Here is a 26,177-nt window from a genome sequence, read left to right as displayed (position 1 = left end):
ATACAATATGAATGTAACAGAGGCAACAGTATTAAAATATTTTTGATAGGATAAATATAGGATAGATATTTATCATTAAGTAGGCATTCATTAATTAAATATGTAAGCCTTCTTTTGCACTTTATAAAAATTAGATATTTTAATCGGAACCCAGAAATTTTTGTTGAATGATAATTAACAGACACGCCGTCAATTTCACTTTCTCGATATATTTATTCAGTTTCTTTATCCATAACGCGACTTATCGTTTTATGCATTTCAAATATACAGTCTTATATCTGGCGTGACTCGCATTGTCACGTATATACAATATTTTCTCAAAATATTACTTAACAATTTCACACGCGCCCTTAATCCTGAAATATATTTCTTTCTTTTTCTAAATCCACCAGACATTACGTAGGATTTGCGTTTCATCATATGCGCTACGCGATACCTTGCTCGAGGCTATGCGTACTCATCTATCGCAAGTTCCAACTGATCCGTACACAGTAGAAAAAGACTGTTTGTATAATATATGTATATTGCAACGTATATTCCAGTAAATATCGAAAAGTATCGATACCAGAAGTTCGAGAAGCTTAAATAACTTTATAACTGAATTAAATGTACATATTGTCAAGCAGTTTTATTCGCAGGTAAATGTTTAACAAAGTGAACCTAATTTTCATGCTGGATGAAAAGTGCGAAACGCGATGCTGACAACTTGTAACGTTAACAATTGTGTTAACAATGAGATTTTATCCACTAATTTACTCGATATTATTTAATACTATTCCCTTATTTAAACTAGCTTTGTATTTAAACGTGCCGTTGCTCTTTCCGAATACAGCACCTTTGCGGATACTTTCTATATTTCACAGGCATCTGAAACTACTTTCGGATTTCCTGATCGAATCGTACGATGTGGTAATCGAAACGAAGTTAGAATACTATATCTTTCATACATTCAAGTTTAAGTGTACAATGTAGTATAACTAATATTAAAAGATATTCTCGTAAAAGAAATAATTTATGACAGTAAATTAAAAAAAATCTTGCCAGAAAAAATGCATAACGTTATGTAAAAAAGAACTTCCATAAATTTTATAGTACATGCTGAAACTGTTTTATCAATATCTTCTTACATTTTTTCTTATATTGCAATTGACAATTATGATTGAATAAAATTGATGTTAAAGAAGAATGTTGATTGGAAAATATAGAAGCTTTTGTAATATAATTATATCTCTGAGAAGTCTAAAACAAATAAAATGTAAATTTAAATATTATGTAGATATGTGATTTTTTTGTAGATAATACAATAATCAGATTAATTAATACGCACATATATATAATTGTTATTAGCGATAACTTTAATTAAAATTTTAGCATTAGGTATAGAAGATATACAAACTAAATTTTTCGTTAAATTTTAAAATTAGAGTTAAAATTAGAGCTAATATACTGAAGAATTAATAATTAAATTATAAACTTTTCTGTTAAGATTATGTTATCGTTCTCTATACTATCACAGATAATTGGGGAAATATTCTAATAGGCTAATAAGATGCGTTGAATTTTTAAGTGCGTTAATGCGATAATTGTGCAGTAACAAGGAATAAAGTACAATGATTTCTTTGCATATTATAAGTTATAGAAGTATCCATTTTATGGTCAAGTAGGCTATAAATCGGATTAGTTAACATGATAAGGAACATTTGAATCGTTGCAATAAAACAGAAAATTATCCCGTGCGAATCTCTTAACGCGATTCACTTTGTTTATATCGAGTTGAAGCCATTTGTGAGCAAGGATTTTAACTGTAACAGGTTCTTATCTATTCACACTTAACAGTCCAAGCAAACCGATTCTCAATACTGCGATATTATAAATATTTCTTATTAGAAACATCTAAAAATACTAATTTTATTTTATATAAAACGATTCTGCAGGACTTTGAAGTTATTTGTAACATATAGTCAATATTTGAAATTATATACCAATCTTCGTTATATCTAATTTGTAGTGCATAATTCGCTTAGAGTTATCACGAATACATATATGATTAAATTTTTTAAACGTACGAAAAAATTAAGTTTTATTTAGACAATTTATAAATTTACATCGTGTCTTGTATATCGTTTTCTTGTTTGAAAGAATTTTGAATTTCATACTACGGGCAATCGTTTGTTTCAAATATATATTGCCTTATAATAAGAACTACCAGTAGTATGGAATAATTAAAAAGATGCGAGAAGGATATTTAATAAAATCCTTTAGTTACATCTTAATCTAAGTTGAATATAGCGATCCGGTTTGGAAGTCATCTCGTAGGAAATTTTGCCATAGTTCAAAATTGGAGGGAATCAAAGGCATTTCATTGTAATTGTAGCGATTGCAAATGCGAGCGTTCAAGTGCTATAGTGTTCTTCCAATGTTTTTTTTGCGACAAGCCTGTATAAATGCGAGTATTTGAATAATAAATGCACATTATCTTTTAATGATGAAATAAAGGACAGGAAGCGAGAAACGTGTGGCTGAATATGGGGATTGGATTTATCATTAATCTGCTTTGCCCGGATTTGCTATTTTATAATCGCGTCAATAACGCACGACGTATTATTTCAGCAATATTCCCAAATTTAATTGCGTTCATGGAGATATTATTTCGCGCTTATCGCGTTTACGATATAACGCGGCCTGTATATTTATTTTTATGTTATTTCCGTAACGTCCGTATACCTTTGTCAAAACAAATTTGCGTGCCATTTAAAGAAAAGTGTTTACTCATAATTTACCTGGCCGAGCATTGAAAAATTTACACGACTTTATTTTACCTAATTACCTTAAAAAGCTACACGTTTATTATTAAGTTAAGCTTATATTGTATAATTTGTTTAATAGTGTCGAGCATAACGATTTAAGAATGTTTAGGCGACAATGTAGGCCCACTTTGTTAAAATTCTGAAAATCGATAATACTTTTTGAAATGCATTCGGGTACGCTTCGTTTCGCGTAAAGTATATAACGATTGACTAGCGAATATAGATATCCCTTTTTGCAGCGGTGAACCAGCTGTGCGAACTTCCGTGTAGATTAAAAGCTTCATCACTTTGACAATTTACTGAGCACTATGATTTCTTCATTTGGCCGAAGTCAGAGTTCTTCGGCGAATACAGACCTAACTTCAGCGTCAATTCTTTGGGTTTTCTAACATTATTTTTAACGGGGAAAGGACTGAAGTGCGTCTTCGGACTCGGTGTGGTGTCAACATTTTCGTCGTCTTTGTTCGCGTTTTCCAGATTACCGAGGCTCAGGGTCGATTTCTTGTAACAGTTTGATCCTGGTGTATCGGTCAAATCTCCATACTTGTCAACGTTTATTTTGACCGGAGATTCTGGATGTGAGACGGCAGGCCTTCTCGTTTCTTTCGTCAGATTTGGGGAGAGTTTCGGAGTGTAATGATTTGGACTAGAAGAAAAGTATTCATCTCTGAATTGACGATTGGGTGATAGCACGTTATAGTCGCGATGCCTCATCGGTAGGTACGAACTGATATCCGTTTCGGATTCCATTATCGTGTGCGATAACATACTTAAGGGCTTGTCATAATCTGTACTTCTGTGAGAATAGTCCTTCGATGACAAAGTATTATACTTATGATGTTCCGCATCGCTGTAATAGTCTCCGATATCCATGCATTTATCTTCATTGCTGATATATTTCGTCGGCGTAACTGCTTCGTCGTTACCCTTGCCGTAGTAAGAACTTCCCACGTTTAAGGAAATCGTCGATCTGTTATCCTGGCCGGTCGGCCTTGGCAACTCTTCATCGTATCTCACGCGAAATTCCAAAGATTCTTTCGATAACATCGAGCTTTTCAAATGCAGGTCGTAGGGATCGATAGAAATCCTCGATTTCCGTTCCGTGTACTCGAACGTGAGATCACCTGGTTTGTCGTAAGCAGTGTAAGGACTATCCCGTGGCGATAGTCTATCCGGGATGTCGTAGCTTTTGTAAGATTCGTAGGTACTCTTCAACGACGTAGTGTCAAACTGGCTTGTCTTCGGCACGTATCTCGTCGCAGTTGGTACTTCCGGGTAAGTGGAAGTATCGGAAATGTACGTAATAGGGGACAATCGTTTCGGTGGTACTTCTAGACGCGTGTCTCGTAGCACTTGCACATATGAGATCTTGTCGAGCTTCTCCAGTTCCTTGTAGATGTCTATGTCGCTCTTAGGCGACATGCTCTGCTCGTATTTCAACGTCGCGAATGGAAACTTTTCAGGCTGAATTACAACTTCGTGCGTCGGTTCCAAGTCATTTCTGATTTCAATGGAATCATTAGAGGATTTATAGGAAAATACGTTTGTTGAAATGCTGGTAAGATCGAGACCCTCCGTCTCACTTATGTTCTGGCTTGACGAGTTTTTCTCTAAGTTAATCATACTCGGTGGAGATTCCTCCTCATAGTTTGCCAGCAGTTTAGAAAGTTCCTCGTTTATCTTATGATCTATGAGCGCCTCTCGAGTGTCCAAGTAATCGTTTGATATGATCTCGTCTACATCTAAATGATCAATTTGTTCCGTATCGTCAATAAGAGACAGTTTTGACAATTCTTCGTTGATCTTTGCGTCAAATTCTGATACGCTGGTAGCACTCATATTATCGAAGTCCTTAAAATTTATTCGTGCCAACTCCTCGTTTATTTCGTGCTCATTCAGACCCATTTTTTCGAGAATTGGACTGAATATTTTAGAAATTTCTTCGTTTATCGGACTGATGGTGATCTCCTTGGATATTTCTTCTAGATCCGGTAGACGTTTCTTCGCTTGGCAAGCTAGAATCTTGTGCAATATGGCCGAATTCTCTTGAATAATTTTTAACGCCCGGTCGCTATTTCTGCGTCCGTTGTCGCTTTTCTTCCGCGGTTTTACCTTCGTCCACACACCTACTTTCGATTCTCTGCCGTCATCGGTATCGCTATTACTTTTATTGCAAGCTATGCTTTTCAATATACTGTCGCTGTTCTCGTCGATGTTGATTTTAGGACGCACTACATAAGATTTCCTACTCTCACTTGTTATATTTATGTCTGGGATTTCTAATCGGCTCTTTGAGAAACCACTCGCCGAATTGCTAAAGGTATCCTGTCGTCTTGCTTCCAAGTTTTTCATGTCCTCCCAGATATCGCTCGATTTTTTCGTCAACATATTAGTTTCGGGCGATCCATCGCTAAGAGCCTTTGCTTCCAAGTGTTTCATATCCTCGAGAATATCGCTGCATCTTTTCTTTGCCATGGTCGTATTGAATTCATCTATCAAAGCCGAGGATTTTAAATCGGTATATCTTTTTTCCAGACTGCTCGAGCTCCTCTCAGTCAATTTCGATCGATCTCTACGTTTGTAATTGTAATTCAGATAGTGCTTGTCGAGCTTTTCGTGCGGCAATTGAGGCACCACATCTTTTTCCGAAAGCGGATCGTCCGCATTGTCATCAGCGAAATCTCCGCTCTTCGGATAGGGCTCGGCGCCGATCGATTCGTAAGGGTTCAAATCAGCTTTGCTCTTCTGTGTGTAACTCACCTTCAGTTCTGTATTCAACGCAAATTGCGGCCTAACATACAAATCACTTCTCTCGGAGATTCCCTCGTTTTTCTTACTCTCGATTGACTTTGTTGAGGGATCTAGTTTTGTCTGATATCCCGAGAACTTGTTCGAGTCCTTCGAGCTGATCGATTTCGGATCGGGCGAGGTTCCGGCGCTCTCCATACTGCATCTTTGTTTGCCTACACCGTACGGCGAAGGTGTCTTCTGATTAGGATTTGCGATAGGATAAAATGGCGAGGTGCTCAAATCGATCGGCGAATCCGACACGTTGTCTTGATCTCGTTTCCCATAGTTCGTAGTATATCTTATGGAGTTGGCACTTACGGGCGACTGCAGATCGGAACTGAATGATCTCTCGGAAGACTTAGCTTTGCACGGGCTGCACGAATCACTGGAACTGCTAATCACGAATTTCGGGCTCGTATCGGACTTGTTTCTTAAAGAGTCCGTGCTGATCGGGGTCGACGGACTCGATTTTTCGTAAGACGTTTTCTTTGTAATCGGCCTCGAATCGTCGAGCGCGGTATCCGAATCCACAGAATGGAGAACGAGAGTTTTAGAATCCGAGCTGATGGATGAGCAAGCCGATTTGTCCATTGTGAAATCACGGGAATCTAATCTGACTGGCGTTCTCGGACTCACTGTTAGACTAGAAGGTTTCGAATCGGGACCCATCGTCTCTCCGGAGCTGAATGATCTCGCGCTTTCGGGAGATTTCGGGCTTTTCTTCAAATTGGAATACGATTTCGTTTGTATCATGAGCTGCTTGTCGCTAAATGCGTCTTTCTTTAAAGTCTCTTCAGGACTCGTCAGATTTTCCGGTTTTATCGCGACATTGTATATTTCGTGCGACAATTTCGTCAATTTGTCATCCATTGTTACCGGGGAAATTGGAAGATGGCCTACAACGTATCTCTTGGAATAAAAAGGCTCTGATTCTGTCGCGGTATTCAAAGCTCTGTTATTCACAAATTCCGTGTCATTCGAATCATTATCGCCTTTTGAATCCAAATAAACCTTGCTGGAAAATCTTAAGGAGGATTCAAAAGGCTTGTCATTTGTGTCTAAAAGCGTGATAAATTTATCGTAATTCTTATCTAAAGAGACACTGGTTTGTTCTCTGGAACTATCCCGTAGTATATTCGTAGTGGTTTCCATTATATCCGTCTTAAGGCCTGTACTATTTTTATCGCTAGCCCGAACGATTTCTTTTTTCTCTTCTGTGTCTTTCAGTCGATCCGTTCTATGCGTCAGGATATCATCCGTTGTCTCGAGATTAGATTTAAGGCTTAAATAATCGTAGCTGTTCCCAGGCTTCGACGATCTTGGCGCGTCTTCACTCGACGTATAATCCTGCAACTTCGATTCCGTTTCCTTCGTCTGCGATCTTTCGACTGGACAATCATCCATCGACAGCTCGTCGTTGTCGTGCGCGCTCGGTACTTGAAGGACTGTTTTATTATTGTCATCTTCTGCCGAGAGTCTCCGTATTTGATCGGTGATCTTGGCGATCGAGATTTCAGACAAGGACGGAGATTTGTCGTCACGTTCGATTCTGAAAATTGTATCCGTCTGCGGTCCTTCGGCCATCAATTCGCTTTTAATATACGAGCGCGCAGGTGTACTCGCCGAGGTCGACGAACCCTCATAAGCGTGCTTTTCATCGTCTGTCGCCATGACGTAAGAGTCGGACGCTGACGTAAGTTCCTCGCTATCGACGTCACTCAGGCGATCCGGCTCGTCGCACAGCTCCGTCGACGTGCTATCACTGTCACTGTCAGCGGTGCTTCGGCTGGGTGACATTACAGAAGACGTTTCTGGAGCCGACTGTACAAATGCTGTGCCAATGGCGTCGGCATCTGTAACACACACACACATAAAATAGAAAATATCAATAAATTGACTACACAGTTCTAAAACTGATTAATCTGAGAGACAAAGATGATAATATCGCAATATTATCACAAATGATAATCGCTAGTCGATAAATGGATGTAATTTTAAAAATATTATAATATATATCTATTATAACTTATATGTATTTTAATCTTGACTCGGGAGGGAAATTATTCGCGCGCGCGAATAGAAAGACGACTTGGCTCGAGAAGGTGTGACAGAACCGGATGTTGACCCTATCTGCCACACCTGCGTCAATACTCGTACTTGCTGATCGAACGTGAAGCAGGTGGTTGTATCTACTCTGGAGCATTGGAGGTTCAGCAATTGATAAGCGTTACCATACCCGTGAGTCTTACCATCAGATGGAAGTTCCATCTTACTCTCTGCTGGTACGCTTGCCACGAGCAGGTCAAAACAATATCGTACGTTCAACACAGTTTTCAATATTGATTTTGTAATATAAGTATGCACTTTTGTTATTTTCATAAATTTTTATAAAGACTATTTAGATTAAAATAGTACGTATGTAAAAAATCACTAATTTACTAAAAACACATTTTTGCTATTGATAACGTTGCATTTATAATAGTAATTGTGTGTGTGTGTGTGTGTGTGTGCATATATAATATATATATTTTTTTTTTGAAAAATTATATTTTAATTCTTGCTTACACATTTTTTGTTACTTATATGTTTGTACTATTTTGTGTACATATCTCGTATTTTAAATGCCTTTTGTACACTTTTAAGAAACAGTTTGCATATTTTTTACAACATTCTCATAACAGAAAATTTTTATAAATATCTTTACAATATTTTTGAATATACATATATTTGTAAAGATTATACTCTTTATTGAATCATTTTTTTCTGATGAGAGATTAAATGCACTTACCACCAGCGTCGCCTGCTCTTTGCTTCGGCCTTTTCGCATCTTTCCAGTGAAGCGTGACACCTTGTTTGTCTCTGCGATTTTTTGGGCTGTGAAGGGCTGCCGGCCGTAATTTCGATGTGGCAGTGGCAGACGGCAAACTTAATGGTCGATTTTTTCCACTTACGAGGGCATTTTTACCCACTAACAGATGATTCATGGCTGTGGAGGGTGCAGGTACCATCGTCTGTCGCGCGCACGCGGCTATAGAACATAAGGAATCAGTTAGAATAAGAATAGTGCTTGTTTTACTATTAAACAGAGTAGATTGAGAAATAGCCCTAACATTCTTACCTTATATACACGCACACATGCAATCTCCAATAACTATAAATATCGAAAAAAGCACTTTGTGCTTTTATTATATGAAATAAAATTTTTGTTATTGTTTTTTTGTTTTTATTTTTGCATTTGTTTTCTCTCAAAAATATTGATTTATAAAAAAATATCGTTACGTTATAATAGAAGGTTCAGACCTTCCTCTTTCGTATTTTTATAAAATTTATATTATTCAAATAAATGGATAAATTTATATTATAATAAAATAATATAATTCTAATATTTAACAGTTGCACTTATCGTAACGCTAAAATTAATATGTTATAATAATATTGAATATTGTTGATTTACATAACTTTTATTTTTACTGTTACATCTTTTGTCCTTATGACTTATGACTCGTAAATTTTTAGTATATTAATTTCTAATTTCAGTTCTGGAAAGTTTTGTCGTATCTCATACGAAAATTTCACCAACGGTGTCGAGTTTATCAGTTTATCGGCACATGCCGGTTAAATGTTATTAATCATACGGATTTCACACACATTTACCTATTAAGAAGGTGTATGACGCGGCTATTTCTAATTGAAGCATATCACGCAGACTTGCAACTCGTGATTTTTACGTGATAGGTCATAATACCTCGAAAGGTTACGACGTTGTTATCGTGTATTCTCGCCCGGATCGAATATGACGATAGTGTCCAGCCGTAAACACAAACGTGAGTTTAGTTTCATTCATGAATATAAAATGAGCTAGCAAACAGAAACGTAAATATCGCTGCTAACGTATCGCTATACTCATAAAGCTTTTATAACATGTATCATCAAACCTACGCACGTTTTTTTATCGTAAAGATGCACGAGTAACGTGCAACCTAATTTTCGTATATGACTCCAACGTTACATGATAACCTAATAATTTAAAGCAATATTGATAATAGAGAAATTATTATAAAACATCATTTCCTTTGTTGCAATATAATATGCATACGTATTCATTTATATTATCCATTTCACATTTAATACGATCAATTTATATTTTAATAGCAATTTGATGTTTTTGCATTTGATCTAATAAACTTACACGATGCATTTATATTATAAATTAAAATATTCGATATACAAATGTAATAAAATATACTTTGAAATCATGAATTGTGAGTATCGTTTTTAGAATATAAATTCGAGAAAATGCATCTTTAATTTTTATACTATGCAATTATAGAATGCTTGTTATACTCATTTATTATTACCAGAAAGTATTATGTGCGCTTGCCGCTGCCGTTCTCGTAGTTTTGCATATTGTTGCTTCAGCGTACTAATATCTAAAGCGAGGCGTTCTCGATCACTACTAGGTGCCATCGCTTGTAATGCTCCTATTGTCGAAGGTATACGATCTGAAATTGATTGCATTACCATTTCCTTTAACAAAGAGTAAATATTGGACAATAATGTTTTAAACTGTTGTATTCCTTTCGCGGAAAACAGATTCGCAATTTAAGATAATGGTCGCGTTCAGCAGAACAAACCGCTCAGTAGCAATTGAACGTGATTGGCTCTTGCTTTTTGCTCTTGCTCGCTTATCAACAAATCAGCGTAGCGTGTTGATAAAACGACACTCAACAGTTGTGTCTGTTGAACGCGGTCAATAATTGTATCTATTATTCATCTGCGCAGAGCATCAGAAGTTTGATTTGCATGCTGTCTTTTAAAGTATTTAAGTGTTTGTTAAGTTATAGCTAACAAGAAATTGATACTTTTAATACAGTCGTAAAAAATATAATATTATAGTATTATATCTATTATTATATTATATTTATACGCGTATTAAAATATATTAATATTCGATATTTGAATTCGCGGAATTCGTTAAAAAATGACAATCACCTTTCTTTATACGTTGAGCCATGCTGAACATAGCAGCCGCCACAGCCAATCTTTCATCCTCTTCTGTCTCGCTATCATCGTCATCACTTAGCTTACGCGCCCATGGGGTGATGTTATATCGATGCTTTTCTCTCAAACTTGTTACACCATGCAAGGGTCCCATGCTAACAATGTTCTGCCAAAACAATTCGCAAATAAATTATGTTATTTACAATGTCAAATGCATTGGTAAGTGCTGGCCTGCAACCTTGCTTTAGAGGATATTTAAGCTCTAAGCTCTTTGTAAGAAATTGACCAATCACAATGGAATGTGAGGAGAACATTCGAATGTGATTGGTCAATTTCTTATGGCTTATAGAGCTTAAATACCCTTTAAAGCAAGATTGTAGACCAGCATTAATGGATATAATATAATCGTAAAAACAGGACAAATTTAAAATGACAGTCCTCTGGCTGGGTTACATTATCATTAAAATTTCTGTATGAACGATTATACTCAACCTTTATGAAATTGTTTGTATCGGTGAATTCTAGCATTTCTCTCGTGAGAACTCCCATTATGCTGTAGAACTCGTCCGCCGATGTTACGGTCATTATGCGACTGTAGAAACAATTAATTATTTTATTTGTAGTATATTATCATTAATGAAATAATATTCATAATTTTGTTATATATTTTTAATAAGTTTAATTTAAATTTACAACTCACTCTGAGAGGCCTTCCCAAATAGCGAGTGCCGTTCTCAGGAGTACTTCATCACCTTCGAGAAATATTAGATCCCAGACACGTAGCACTGCTTCCTGCGGTAAACAGTGACAGAAAAGTGTAAGGAACCATTGCATGGTGAACACATTCGTGAGCGGTGGTTCGTAGCTACTTCCTGAAAAAACGACGTAATATTATCCATCATAACAATCCATAGTAATCAAGAAAAGTGAGAGATGGAATCAAATTAAATTAAATTATTTGTAGAGATTATCGTTATATACAGTAAACTATCTATCTTTTATTTATTTCAATCTAACGAATCTTTTTTAAGCACAAATGTCTTATATATACATATGATGTTTCTATAAAACAGAATCAATATCGATGTTCTAATTATTTTGATTTAAAGATGTTTTTGTAAATTCTTGTATCTTGAAAATATTTACATGAAAGAATTGAAAGTCTATTGTTACACCACACGTGCTACATAAACTTTTTAAGAAGATAAAATTGTTTTAAATTTTGATACCACTGGGGATATTCGTTCAGCGAAACTATATACAGCTCAATCTCCTGCCATATCAGTGTAATATCTCATCGTTATATACGTCTCTATATTTCTTACGCTTACTCCCATAAGTTTTTATTTCATCAACTTGATTTACCTGTCGCTTTATCCTTCGCATCGGTCTGGAGCGCCTCGAGGTGTTTGGACAATTTCGGCAACCTCGAGCGCAAAAGATCTCGAAACACCGCCATGTCCACAGAGAGACCCCGCAGATTATCGGCAAAATAGCCCTCCGGTAAAACACCCTCTATCAAATATATCATCACTTTCACAGCCGAAGATTCCGCGCGGTCCATTACTTGCAGGACGAGAGCGGCCAGAACATTCAGGCCCTGACAGTAGCCCACGGACTTGTTCCAACGGGCGAAACCGAGTAATACTCGACGAAGCACCGCTTGATTGTCCCGGCCAGCAGCACCGCAAAACAGGCTGCAGCCTGTTCTGTGCAGGTCCTGCGAATTGTAACAACTTTTACGTTGCTGACTTAGCTGGAAATTGTTTCGGTAGCTTTCGAGCCTTGTCGAATCAGCAGAATTAATTAATTACGCAGACTGGCGTAATTTCAGCAAGCTTATTCAAAATTTATCTTAGGCTTTCCGTTAAATTTTCATAACATTTGCAAATGAATTAATATATTACATCGTCCGTTTAATAAGAGTGAACTAGTAAACGATTGAACGAGAATAAAAAAGCGGCAAATGTTAATTTCGGTCGGAAAATCTTGAAACATAATCTACGTAAACGAACATTAATCACAAAAGCAAACCAGTAATTATTAGTTTCTTGTCATTATAGTGATGAATGTGAGCCGAGCATAATTGAACGTAATTAATAATAATCAGGGCCAGTCTATAAATCTATGTAAAATTGATATAACTCAATCTGACGCGATCAAATAAGTATTAGATTGCAGATATTTTTAGATGGGCAACTTGTTCTAATTATGCACCATGCTCGCTTTAATCCAAACCGTATTACGTAACTGACGTTTAGCTTCCTCTATTTTTAGTTTCCTTAACTTATTCTTTTTAATCAGTTGAAACATTTATGTACTACAGAGTAATATTAGTAACTCGATGCTTTCGTGCCAAGAGTTTTAAAGCACTTTGAAATAAATGTACCACCATCTTTCTAAATGTTCTTCTCGGAACTGCGCATCCAGAGATGGTCTCGCGAAATTAACCGGGTCGTCCTTCATTTTAGAGATAACTCGACAAACTGAGCATTTCACGCAGACGGTATCATCAAAGTGTACAAGAAAAGCATATTGTTTACCAGAGCTTCTAGAGTATTTAAATAACTTTAAGCAATCTTTTAGAGGAATTTCCTCACCAAAAGATATCACAAAGATATAGAAGATAGAAACATTATTTAATATTGCGTTTATTTAATATAACGTTAATCAATGTTAACGTTTATTAAAACATTGCGACCAAGAAGACTTCTTTTCATACAGATATAACCATTTACGTCAAAGTTTGTTATGTGGATGTTAGAACGGCTGAATAGTATTGTAGACACCTACTTTCACGATTTGTATACCGAGTTCTTCGTCGTCAGGATTACTCCACTCGTTGAAACAGATCTTCTCAGCCTGCTTCCAGTCTACGCCGCGTTGTTCCAGATGACGTTCCGCCAACGTTAGCCACAACTATTGGAGAATATCAAAGTTCATTCCTTATATTATACTTCTAGCTTGAATTCTTTGAATTTTTTATACTTTCTATGCTGTGCATTTTTATGAGCAATCCATCTAAAAGTAAATCGTAGAACACTCACTCTTTTTCGAAATTCCGGTGGTATACCTCCTTGTAATTTGGCAACCATTTTCATCGCGTCTAACCATTGTATGAAACCACTTTCCCCCGGTTGCGGAGTCAAACTGAACCTCATTTTTGTATCTTCGACTGAAATTTAGAAGGAAATCCATTAAACACTTTACTACATAATAATCTACCATTACAAATTCACTCAAACGACTAACTAACAAGACAACACTTCATAAACTGCAGTTTTATATTACATCGTCTACGATATAACTCACAGAAAAAATATTACATCATCTTATAGTGCAAATAAAAATAAATGTTTATTTCAATCAAACCAATAGTCAAGAAAACTTTATTGACATAAATGCGTGAATATTTTAGCGCTCAATTCGAATCGATAATTTGAATATTTTACTCGAAATTGCAATAGCCACTACCATATCCTGTTCAATTCGATACAAGTGACTGAGAACATATCGCGAAGTGAAGCAAGCTCGCCTTTAACATTTAGTAGAAGGGGCGTTGCGTGATTGTTTCTATGACAACCTCGGCTGAAAAATTGCTAGTTTGAGTAGAAATAATCCTGCAGAAATTCTTAAAATAATAAACAATTATCCACGCGTTTATGTCGTACGTTAAGCCGACTTGCCAATGAAACATGCATTAAAAATATTCAATTTCCATGCGAACGAATTGCATGGAAACAACAGCAATATTGGTTATTGTCATCAGACAGTATCTGCGAATGAACGAGTATGATCACGATGGTATTCTCTTAATGGCTGAATAAACACCGCCAGCCTTGCGCGCTGATGTGTGAAATCGATATTATTTCTGCTTTTATAACAATTTGTATTTTGTTTTGTATTGGTATTGTATGTACCGAATGTATTTCGTTAGGATTGCCACGTGTGCGTTACATTTTACTTTGTTTATTGTCTTTGTTTTACCATATTTATATTTTTCTAGAATTTTTGAACGAAACAGCAAACAAATTATTTGCTGTACGTTGCAGTAAAATAAACACAGGCGCTCTTTTATACGTTAAAATATTAAAATTTTTCTCAATATTTTTGTTACAAGATCGATTCAATACGGCGCTTGCAATTTATATTTTAAGTGACTTACTAATTATATATAATTGACGAATAGCATAGCTATACAATGCTCGTCGAGTTAGCTACAAACCAAACATGTTATACATTAAATTTTAATATGGATATTCTGGTGTTAGCAAACGTGGTGCACTCTAACTTTAAATGCGAGTTACTGCGTTTTGTGAAAATCGTGGTAAATGGATTCGCTATAGTTCAATTCGACAATTTTGCAAACAAATCATACACATACGAAATCTTAATTTTACATAAATTTTGAAAAATAATATTTTACTTACACTTAAATTTAATCTCTAATAAAGATATGGCTTTAACTACATTAAGTACTGAAGTGTCTTAAGTACTTAATGTAGTTAAAGTCGAGTACGACGAGAATACTCGTTTACGTTAAGTGCGACATTACTATCCTGCCATATTTTATCAAAACTTTACATGAAATTATCATTCTTTAGATATTATCTCTTCCATAATGGCAACAAAGTACATGCTTATTTAATTACTTTACACTTTATTTCATACTTGGAAATAAAAACGTTTAACTATATCGTCTTCAGTGGCTGAAAACAAAGCATGCTTGAGCTATATGATACTCTGAACTTGCATTAAGTTAACGTTGCAACACTTAGATGTGCCGTAGTTTATGTTCCCCTGCAGCAGTATTTAACAGAATTTAATTTACGAGCATTTAGCTCACACGTAGTCTGGATGTGTGTATATGTATATGTAGTTTTACATTGCTGATTACGCTGTGCGCGTGCGACGTGCGACACACGAGAGAGGACATTAGCATGCGAGATAGATTTACAGAAACTGTCGTTTCACCTTCCAGCTCTTCGTATCTCGGGGCAGAGCTGGTAGCACCGGACGCGAGGTTTTTGAGGGAGTTGAAAAATCCGTTCATCCTCCAATTAGAAGCGCCACTCTCTCTTCTTCATCGTTTCGCTTTCATCTCTCACGTCTTTTATTATGTCGCGCGTACGCCGCTCTCACCCGTTCTCGTGATTCATGATCAGCCGTTCCTCGGTTTATTCTTGTGATATTCTTTTTATTCGCAACGAATCGCGTTGTTCCTCTCGAATACACGATGTTTTTACTGTGACTCTGAAAAGTCGGACGATCCGTTGACTTAATGTGCTAAGCTTTTGCACGTGCGAAACTATCGTGACTGTATTTAGACAAAACATTAACACGTAAGTTTATAATATATATTTCTTAAATTTATTAATCATAAAGAGCGTTGCAATCTGATATAAATTTGGTAATAATGCGAAAACACTATAAAACACATTATATTAAGTATATAGTGTTAATTGAGCATAAGAGTGTGTGTGTCTTTTTTCTAACTTATATCAAATAACATTTAATTAATTAGAGATTCAGCTAAACATTTCTCTTTGTTCTTTCCGCGTCATATGTATAGCTGTACCACCTGTTACAAGTACCACAATCGTAGATAACCACGCACTGCAATACCCGTGTAATATATATGTGTCTATATGGATTGTAAAAGGTTGCTTTATAGGATCTCATTATTTAGAGCATCGAGTACTATTTGTTAATTACATTGTGTGCATTACAGTACAATTTAATACACGCTAATTAACGTTTTCGTTGGTCCATGTAATAAAACCCCCGTGTTCTTGTTCGCGGTAAAATGCAGATGACCACTGATAAGAATGGCCAAGCTGATAACAAAATTGATTTTGATTTCACCAGCGGCTGATGAAACCGATAAAATGCTCGAGCAGTTAATCCGATCGCGACTGGTTACAATGCAATTAAGAAGATGCATGCGACACTTAACTTATCGTTCTTTTCCATTTAAAGTTGTATTTATACCATCTACGCAATCATTCTTTTTCAATCAAGCACTGCGCCAGACTGTTAGATGAGTTTTAAGTATTGTCAAATATTGTGAGAAAGACTAGAATTAAGTTAAAAACAGAAAGAATTTGTGAATTAAGGAAACTCAAATGTTATATAGGCTTTTTATCAGATTCGCGATTTTACTCTCGTCGATGCGAACCGCTTGTGCGTGCATACATAAGTGAATAAGAAGCATAGGTATCTTAAATCAGTCACAGTTGTCGTAACCCCGATTTTACACGTTGTGGCTTCCGCTTTGATATGGCTTAAAAATGGATATTAAACCGATAAATGTGCAGCAATTAGAATCGAATCTTTTACAATTTGCCAAAGCCGAGTATAAATGGAACAGTATATGAATTATGACGATTAATTATTTTTTATGGTTATTTTATAACCAATCTTTTAGACTATTATATCGAAACGCGAGCGGCGAACCTTGAGGAATGTTTTACCTGCATAATTCATCTTTAGAAGTCCGAAAGGACCCACATTGATTGACTACGACTTTCGGTAATTTCGACTCTCTGATGTTTTCTTAATAAGATGCTAAAGACTCATGTCAATCAATTTATATTTCACGAATGCTTTATATCCATCAAAATATGATTCAATATTTCTATAAAGATATATGAAGTAAATTGACATTGAAAGGAAATCAATATGGCTTTCAAATGAAATAAACCGGTATGCTAATTTCAATTCGATAACACGCACATATATTTTTATTGCAGAAAAGGATGATTTACAGATATTAAAAAATTATAAATGCTATTATAGTGTTTTCTATATTCATTTTACATTTTATAAAAAAATACAAAACGTAGAAATTATTGTTATTTACTCTTGCCGAATAAAATTTAATTTTAATCGAATATGTTATGCGACTTGTTTGCCCTTTAGCTATGCTACTCTATCCCTTTTTTACTATTCTTTTTTCTTTGTCTCTTTAAAGTCTGAATATAGATTGTTCTAGAAATCATGCAAACAGAGTCTTGTCATTTTATATGAAAGGAGATGGACCCAATACGCGGCGCTCATTTTTTTCCATTAAACGCATCACGCGTTCGTGAAGCGACTGAGATTTAAACGTGTACTCCACCGCCGTTTACCAATCGCAATTTGGACCATCGACGACCAGTCGAAAGTCATACTTACTCGAGAGAGACGGTATTAAACAAACGCAGTACTTTAACACTTCGACAGAACGAGATTAGCGTGTCATCGGATCGTACCATCTTTACCACGAGACTCGGAGACTCGACAGCGCGCTATCGGACAATCGTTGTTGTCGTCGTCGTCGTTGATTATGCAGCACGACACATCAATGCACATCAGTGCACGTACCGTCAAGCACGGATGCATCACGAGCGAACGACCTCGACATGCATATTCGTCGCGCGGCACGACTTTGCGGAATCACTCGGAAACGCGGAGACACACACTTCGCGAAGGTGGAATGAGATCACACTCCCGACATTGTTCCGGATTGCCCGGAAATTTCGCGGCGTCGGCGTCGACAGCTGTCTGTAGTCTACGTACGACGAATGCGCCGAGTCAGCTGAACGATAACGGATAGGGTAGCTTGCGCGCGCGCAAAACCCCACAACGTAACGACGGCGAGGAGGTCGCCACGAGGGGCGGCTGCCTCCTCGTGGAATCCTGCAGTAGGCACTATACCGTCGTTTTTCCACGAGTCGTCGTTTTCAACCCCGGCCGTAGCGATTCTACGTGCTGCCACTCCCGTCACAACGCATGCGCTCGATACACAGCTTCCCTCTTCGCATATCGTTTCATTCCCGCGTGCATTTGATCGTTTCAGAAAGAGTATGCCCGAAATTGTTTTTCTACAATTTAGGTATTTCGATATATCCTAAAAAACTTGTCGAGAAAATCAGACTTTTCTTTTTAAATGCATGATTGCGAGGCGACTATGAGGCGACTATAGGTGAGCTTTTGACATTTTAAAATTGCTGTTTAAAATACTTTTTTTTATTCTATAACGTGAAATTACTTTTCATAACCATCCTATGCATACTTACGCATGGAAATCACATAAGTTGTCGGATTAACGTGTGATGTTGTAACATGTAAATACCAAAATGTTAAATCCGATTAAGTCGAATTGGGATTCAAGCGTGCGTAGGAGTTTGCAAAATCACACGTGCAATATCTTTACTTACTAATATTTATACTAGAAAAATATTTCTTGTAAATAATTTATAAATATTTTTGTTCTTGGCGTTATCGGTAATCGATAATTGATAACATATCAAATGATAAACATTTATATATATTATGGTTTTTATACGTTAAAATATAATGTTGTCAATTTGGGCAATTTGAATGTTTGATGCACTAAAATTCTTCAAGCCTCGAAGAGCCTTACTTTAAGTAAAAAAAAATTAATCTTTGGTATCTAAACGTAGTAAATATCGGCGCACGATATGGTGGACTACAGGCTATTAAATTTTTATTACACAGAATAGTTCATTTGTGAGAAGATTAATGGCTACAGACCTTGATTAAGTGGAACGTGGAACAGCGTGACGCGACTTTATCTAATGTGTAATCCCGTACGAGGAGAGATTAATATATCAAGCGAACATGAAGATTAAACCTTGAAAATTTCATATATATTATTATAGAAACTTCATTATATATGTTCTCGCTTATATATATGCAAAATCACTCATCTTTGCGGGAGATATTATTTCTCAAAATGTAACGCGCCACGTGTGACAATTAAAGGTGTGAAATACATTGGGGATCATAATCCCCAATCTCAATATTACAAAGCTAACTATTATTATACAATTCATGAAAAGGCTGCATTCCGCGCGATATTCACTCTGTCAGTACTGAGAATCTATATTTTTTTTATATTTTACGTCACGTATACTATAGATTTTCAGTACTGACAGTTGCTGACAGTAAATATCGGAATGCAGCAAAAGTATTGAGCACCGATTAACTATGAAAGAATTTATATACCACATAGAATTTGCAATATACAATTCATTTATATACTTTCTTGTATTTAGAATTCTCGGTAGAATAGTTTATTGTTAGGAACGAGACAGTTGACCGGTAAGTACATTCGCAAATTTAGGATTTACATCGTCATTGATTTTACCGCTTTGTGGGTCACTCGAACTAGTTAACACCGTCACGAGAAATCGAAGCTCTGACAGATATGTGTATCTGCTGAATCGTTTAATTATAGCTAGAACTTAAACACATTTGTCTAACGTAATCCAGATAATAGAAATGCATAAACGACCAAAAATATTTAAATGCATGTTTTTATATAAATATTTCTTAGTAATAAATTTCTTTACGTCGCAAACGTGATGTCTGTATTTTTGGATTAGAGTAATAATATTTTATATTTATTTATTTGTTATAGCATAATAATTCTATTTCATGACTGACAATATCAAATATGATGTGCGAATTCTAAATCGACAACATGTTACTATTGACGAAACGGCGCACTCGCTGATTCAATGCAATTTGATTAAGTTCGACCCGTGTGGCATGCCAAACTTCTGTTTATTAGTAAGACTGAATTGCGGCTTACTGCTGAGTGAGTATAGCTTTGCACACACTTGAGACAGTAATTTTTCATTATAATGGAATGACAGTGATATCTGTAGGAAATTGTCTCGTATTTCATACGCAATATGTGTATAAATACAGCTGACGAAACGAAAGAACCAGGTGTTTTATTCCAAATTCTTTGCTAATAAAAAAAACAATTAGAATCTTTGTGAAGTAAAAGATAAAAAGAATTATAATTAAATAAGTATTAATTTTAATTGCCATTTTATTGAAAATAAAATAAAATAAAATAAAAATGCGACTAATATAAGATAATATCATTTTTTTAGATTTGTATTACCAAGTTAACCATTTTTAATTTTTATATACGTTTAATATACATTTACAGTTTTTTACTAATGTACGTCATGCATAAAACTTCTTATTTAAATATTCATGACCAATTGCCTACAATTTACCGTTATAAGCGTTGCATTATGGAAATGCGATTCAGACAGTTTATAATAATCGTTTCGATCATCAGGGAGTTTCCACATCGCGTAGTTCATTACGTGTTCATTCTGTATGAGAACGGTCGTTGAGCTTTTAGCGTTGCTGGGTTAATGGCACGAAAAGTTCATAGGTAATACTTGCGCGTTGGCCGGAGATATCGAATGCGTCTTATCCAACGTAAAAATGATAGGTCGTTCAAAAATACGCGAGATCAATAAACTACAAGCGGCAGAACAATCGGAGGAAACTGTAGGAAAGATAAAAACGATTTGTCAAGTACATATAAATTCGTGAAATGTAATGTAAAGAATATGACTTGTGCATTTCTATTTTCTCTGCTTTTTTACAAGAATAAAACCATATAAAAGAAAACGAAATTTAAGAAAAAACTGTGCATCTTTACAATCAATTTGATTTAAGAAAATTTATCGTCGATAAAATGCTATTTAATCGACAAAATAAAACTAAATCGGATTTAACGTTATTTTTATATAGAACAATTTGCAATCGCCAAACTGAGTTGTCTTCATCGCTAAATGCATGTCTTTTGGAAGCAGCGAATGTGCCAACGACGCGAAGTCTTTTGCGAGAGAAAAAGTCCGACGACAAAATTGCTCCTTTGCGGCTAAAGTATAAGTCGTTTCTTTTCGCGCATATATATACTCTTCATTGTGGAATTTCCTCGAATTCCTCGTACCGGTTAAACGCCGGTAATTTGCTAGGACGAATGAGGAAAGTTGTGCATATATCCGGCCAGCGGCGGACGCGCAACAGTATCAAAACTTTATCAATGACGCCACGTCGGAACTTGGTCCACGGTATCGTACGCGGAGCATGCGTGCCTCCCTCGCGGCAAAGTCTAATTATTGATCACCGCATCGCCGCATACAAAAGCTCGTTTCTTCGCGACCACGGCAACTTGATGACGCCACGATTTCTTCGCGACACTCAGATAGCTCTCTCGAGAACTATCTTGACAGTTTGATCGGTATACTACATCGAGTTTCTAGCTCACATTTATTGCACGATATTCGTCGCTGCAGAGATATAAGTTATAATACAATACTATGAAGCCGCGAAACGCGCTCAAGAATTTCTGTCACGTATTCTGTTACAATGGAAATGAGAAAAAACGGTGTAATAACAGAAATGTCAGATAAAAACATATAACAAACGCACGTATAACAAACGTTTCAATTTAGCTCTCGATCTATGTAAGTTTGTATCTACAAAATAAATAATATAAGAGTCACACACTTGAAAAAAATTAATTGTTGTTCTTTGAGAGAGAACTTTGTACTTATACTCTGAAGATAAAAGTGAATAGAAGGAATGTACATATCTAAATCTCTTTGATCTCTTGAGATCTGAAGTTACATTTCTAGTAAAACTCGCGAAGAAATCGTTAGAATACGTAATTTTGAAACTATAATAAAAGAGTAATTTAAGATAATTATCTTTCTTTCATGGCAATTGAATGTATTTTTTATTTTAATGTGCAATTATTTAAATGCATGATTATTTATTATATCTAACCAAATAACAAATTCGAGAATGTAGAACCATGTGAACGACACTCAATACTATATCATTCTAATCTGCAAAATTTTGTTGAATATTTATAAGACATCTCAGTATATTTTTCGGAATGTACTATAAAAATTGTAGTTTTAGGATGGAACGGTTCAAGAAGCATACAAAACACTTTACAGCAATGTTTTTACATGTTTTAACAGTTTTCATGGGATATACCCAGTATAGGATAAGCTCCTTTTCTCGGAACAATCATTTACTTTATTCTATAAATTTTTAATCGCAGGTAGTATCTTTAAGTGCTATTTTTCCAGTCTTAATAAATGCTATATTATCTGACAGTCTCAAAAGAAGAAGAAGAATAAAATAAACAAATAATTTTCTCTTTGACACAATTAAAATATTTTATATAAAAATTAAAAATAATTATATAAATAAGAAGCATTTTGTGTACGCTTTCTTTCGTTCACATATTAATTATTGATGAATATTGAGTAGTAGCGGATCAGATAAATTAAAGATTAGCATTACATTATTATGATAAATTATTTGAATTATTTTTTAGTATTGCAAATGAATATATTGCAAATGAATTATATTGCGAAACTTAAGTGCGTACACTATGCTTTGCGCATGCATTGATTCTAAATATATTTCAAAAGACGAGGCATTAACGCGAAAGTATTTAAAGCGAAAGGTTTACTCACTTCTCTTCGCGCTGTGTGCTTGTAGATAGGCCGTGATAATATCGCACTGTTTATCACATTTGGCAGTGAGGTAATCCTTTCGACGCAGCTGGCGAATAAGCAGTCCCCCTGTGTGAATGATGTGGTCGTGTAGAGTCATAAGTAAGATCTGCAGTTCATCCTTTCCTGTGTAAAATATTGGCCTTTAACATTTTTTTTTTATTAAATATTATCTAAGTATTATATATATATATATATTTTTTTTTTGTGTGTTTTTTAGTTACTAACATATAATATAATATAATATAGATAATTACTATTTATATGTTTATAGATATATCGGCGTAAAATAAGCGTTAACTGTAGCAAGCTGTAATAATGAGGAAGCAATGTGCAAGTTTGTAATTTGCACCCTTTTTTCATTTTTCCGCGCATTTGTCGACGTTGATAATCGTATACGTATCGAACATTTTCTTTTATTATTGTAACATACATACCATCAAGACTTAAAAGAATATCATTTTACTATAGAAACTTTATTGTATGTTAGGAAGAAACTACCGCACATAGAGAGAGAAAGAGAGAGAGAGAGAGAGAGAGAGAGAGAAATTCAATTGAAATCAGATCAATCCGTTATCTTTTTTATGGTTTTTTTATGGTAAATATGCAGTAATAATGTTTTACATTATAGTGTCAAGTGAAGGCTCCTCCAATCGCACGCAGATAAAAAATTAAAAGACGAAATTGCCGCTTTTATTATCCTGAAATATATGTACATACATAATAAAGAGATGTTCTGAAAGACTTGCAGTTCCATTGCTGAATATAGATTCAGCGATTTTTTAAATATTATTAAAGCAATTTATCGACGATTGCATAAGAGAAACTCATCAAATCTTTCTTGTTATTTACAAAAGCTATATAAACAGCAGCAAAATCCTTTGCAGTTTAAAAGTTCAAGTGCTATGTATTTCTTATATAAATTTATTTCTTATATATAAAATTAAAGTGTTTCAGATTGAAAATATAATATTTATGGCTTGTTTTTTTAGCATATTATATAGGTATCTTAATTTTATTGTAAAGGAACATTTATTTAATTTCCATGTTTACGTAGCTCACAATAATAGATCGTTACTTATTATATACCGGCGCTTTCAATCGTCGAGATGGATATGAGCTTTTATACGACTATTTTTCCACGACGCTTATGTATCCGGCTCATATCGAATTGTCTTACTTTTCAAAAGCAAACGAGTTTTCTGCAGATATTGATGTTGCGGCCACGTTTTCAAGGACGATGCCGTAGAATCGCTTTCCGAGCGTCTCCTGTCACCCATCGGTATACCGTAAATATCTAGCAACAGTTGATCCACCAACGAGGTAATCACGATTTCTTTCTGCAGCGGAAAATAGCGCAGGGGTGGAGGATATATCTAAAATGCATTTGTTAAGCAACAGTTTAGAATGTTTTATTTTTCTTCTAGATAAATAATGTGAGGAGACTGATTTAAAGTGATATTGAACATATATAACTAAATTATGGAAAAAAATGGGGAAAATAAAATTATATATATATACATAGTTTATTCTACCTAGTATCATTCTGACGATGATTACGTCTACTATTGTTTGATAGAGTTACTAAGTTTTATTATAAGTATATCTTTTTAGCATCTATACTCGTAGCATCTGACATTACCGCCCATGCGCACGTATCGCGAAACGAATTCGTAGAAAGCAAATTAAAGAAAAAGTATTCGATTAAGATGTAATCTTTAAATGTGTTTTTCTCTCAACATGTATTTTACTAACAGATAAACTTGAAGAAATTTTTTATCTAAAGAAGACTGATCAATTCCGAACTGACACATTCTAACTTTTACGACTTCACACGCTAATACCTTAAGTCGATGTTATTAAATGGAATAAGTAGACTTCATTCATATATTACTATTTATATTTTTTTTATATCATTAACTGGCAAATCTTCTTGGTGGAGATTGATTAATCTTGAATTCCATTTTATGCGAACGTTTACCTTAGGTTTCTTGATGGCCGCATTATGGTTTCCGGCATTCTTATAATTAAACGCGATTACGTTCGGCTCATCTCCCATCGACTTGGAACGTTTTTGCCAGCGCGAGCTCCCGACACCGGCACTTCCAGTCAATCGTTTGTTCAGCTCCATAAAATCTGGTCCGTTCAGAGTCTGCTGTATCAGGTTGCGCTTTTGCCTCCTGCATTCTGGCGGAAAAGGATAGCCCTCCGGTCGGTTAACGAAATTCTGCGTCTGCTGGGTGACGTAGACATCGCCGAACACCCGTTCGTTCTCTACCGCGACGCATTTTACGCGGTAAGTGATTTCCGCGTGCTTTTTCAGCGGCGTCACGTTGTAACTCATGATCGTCGTTGAAAACGCGGGTTGTCCATGTATTATACGTTGGTTCCACACGATCACCGCCGCCGCGTGTCCAATTCTCAAGTTTCCCGCATCGCACTATTCACACCGGTGAACTTTGCCACGCTACGAGTGACCACGTGCCGTATAGCGCGTTCAATCAATCTCCAGTTACGACTGCCTTTGTCGTCGTGTTTCCCATAAGTTCAATCCGCGTAATGTAGAAACGGCTTGCCATGGCACACCAAACGCCAGTGTCATCATTGATACGCTTCTGTATTTATTCGTATTTATAATAGCAATTCAGGTTATATATATCTGCATACGTTTTTATATCGATTTACCGAGAGTTTTAAAGTTCTATTTTTATTCTGAGCATGGACTCGAGATTTTTATATTCGAAGAAATATGTCGGCAAGTAATTTGTAATTTAGCGGCAAGCATTACCGACCAGTCTTTTCTTATAAGTGACAGTTATTACGCAATGTTTTTGCACGTTATAAGATTTATGTGAAACGCGAAACTTTATACATTTGATATAAATTCGTGTCTATAGCGACAAGAATATTGGAAGTGCTATTACATACTGCATGCAGTTGCAACTGAATATACAGATGAGTAACCTTGGAACTGACTGCAGGATACGAAAGCGTTGATAAATGATAACCTTCTCCATATACGTCACTATAGTTACATCTGATTATATAATATTTTTCTCTATTTTCCGCATTATATTCCACTCAATTCGGACTTTATTGTATTTAAATAAATATGACGTAAGTTTCAAATTAATTTATAAATATATTAAAATACATATATAAATCAGATAGAGATGAATATATTTAACAGATTATTCAATTACAAAAAAAATCTTAATACTTTCGT

General features: G+C 35.4%; 2 protein-coding genes across 4 annotated transcripts in view; one reads left to right on the top strand and one right to left on the bottom strand.

The window, feature by feature from the left end:
• The window catches only part of Timp (Tissue inhibitor of metalloproteases), a 130,741-nt gene that overhangs the window by 57,430 nt on the left and 47,134 nt on the right, over positions 1-26,177 (top strand). The window lies entirely within an intron of this gene.
• LOC143896297 (uncharacterized) lies at positions 190-25,975 on the bottom strand. 3 transcript variants are annotated; one of them, XM_077404053.1, is made up of 12 exons: positions 24,933-25,975; positions 24,132-24,327; positions 22,913-23,077; positions 13,646-13,773; positions 13,392-13,517; positions 11,964-12,318; positions 11,299-11,470; positions 11,091-11,190; positions 10,590-10,764; positions 9,956-10,099; positions 8,386-8,625; positions 190-7,450 (listed from the first exon to the last, which is right to left on the bottom strand). In XM_077404053.1, the coding sequence occupies exons 1-12, from the start codon at positions 25,293-25,295 to the stop codon at positions 3,114-3,116; spliced, it is 6,501 nt and encodes a 2,166-aa protein (XP_077260179.1). In that variant the 5' UTR covers positions 25,296-25,975; the 3' UTR covers positions 190-3,113. The 3 variants fall into 3 exon arrangements, with proteins under 3 accessions (XP_077260179.1, XP_077260180.1, XP_077260181.1); XM_077404054.1 differs by lacking the exons at positions 22,913-23,077; positions 24,132-24,327; positions 24,933-25,975 and adding exons at positions 15,573-15,851; positions 17,775-18,361; XM_077404055.1 differs by lacking the exons at positions 22,913-23,077; positions 24,132-24,327; positions 24,933-25,975 and adding exons at positions 15,573-15,851; positions 17,852-18,361.

The sequence above is a fragment of the Temnothorax americanus genome, unplaced genomic scaffold, assembly GCF_048541705.1.
Source record: "Temnothorax americanus isolate GAGA-0224 unplaced genomic scaffold, ASM4854170v1 Scaffold18, whole genome shotgun sequence".
NCBI classification, from domain to species: domain Eukaryota; kingdom Metazoa; phylum Arthropoda; class Insecta; order Hymenoptera; family Formicidae; genus Temnothorax; species Temnothorax americanus.
Note: the sequence above shows the minus strand (reverse complement) of the source record. Positions and strands in the feature narration are given on the sequence as shown.

What these genes read in the sequence shown, in the direction of transcription:
- LOC143896297 (XM_077404053.1), bottom strand. Translation starts at nt 25,295, where the DNA reads ATGAGTTACAACGTGACGCCGCTGAAAAAGCACGCGGAAATCACTTAC. An exon ending in CGGCCATCAAGAAACCTAAG is followed by an intron (nt 24,328 to 24,932) that starts GTAAACGTTCGC and finishes AATGCATTTTAG; the next exon opens with ATATATCCTCCACCCCTGCG. An exon ending in ATACAAACAATTTCATAAAG is followed by an intron (nt 10,765 to 11,090) that starts GTTGAGTATAAT and finishes TTGTTTTGGCAG; the next exon opens with AACATTGTTAGCATGGGACC.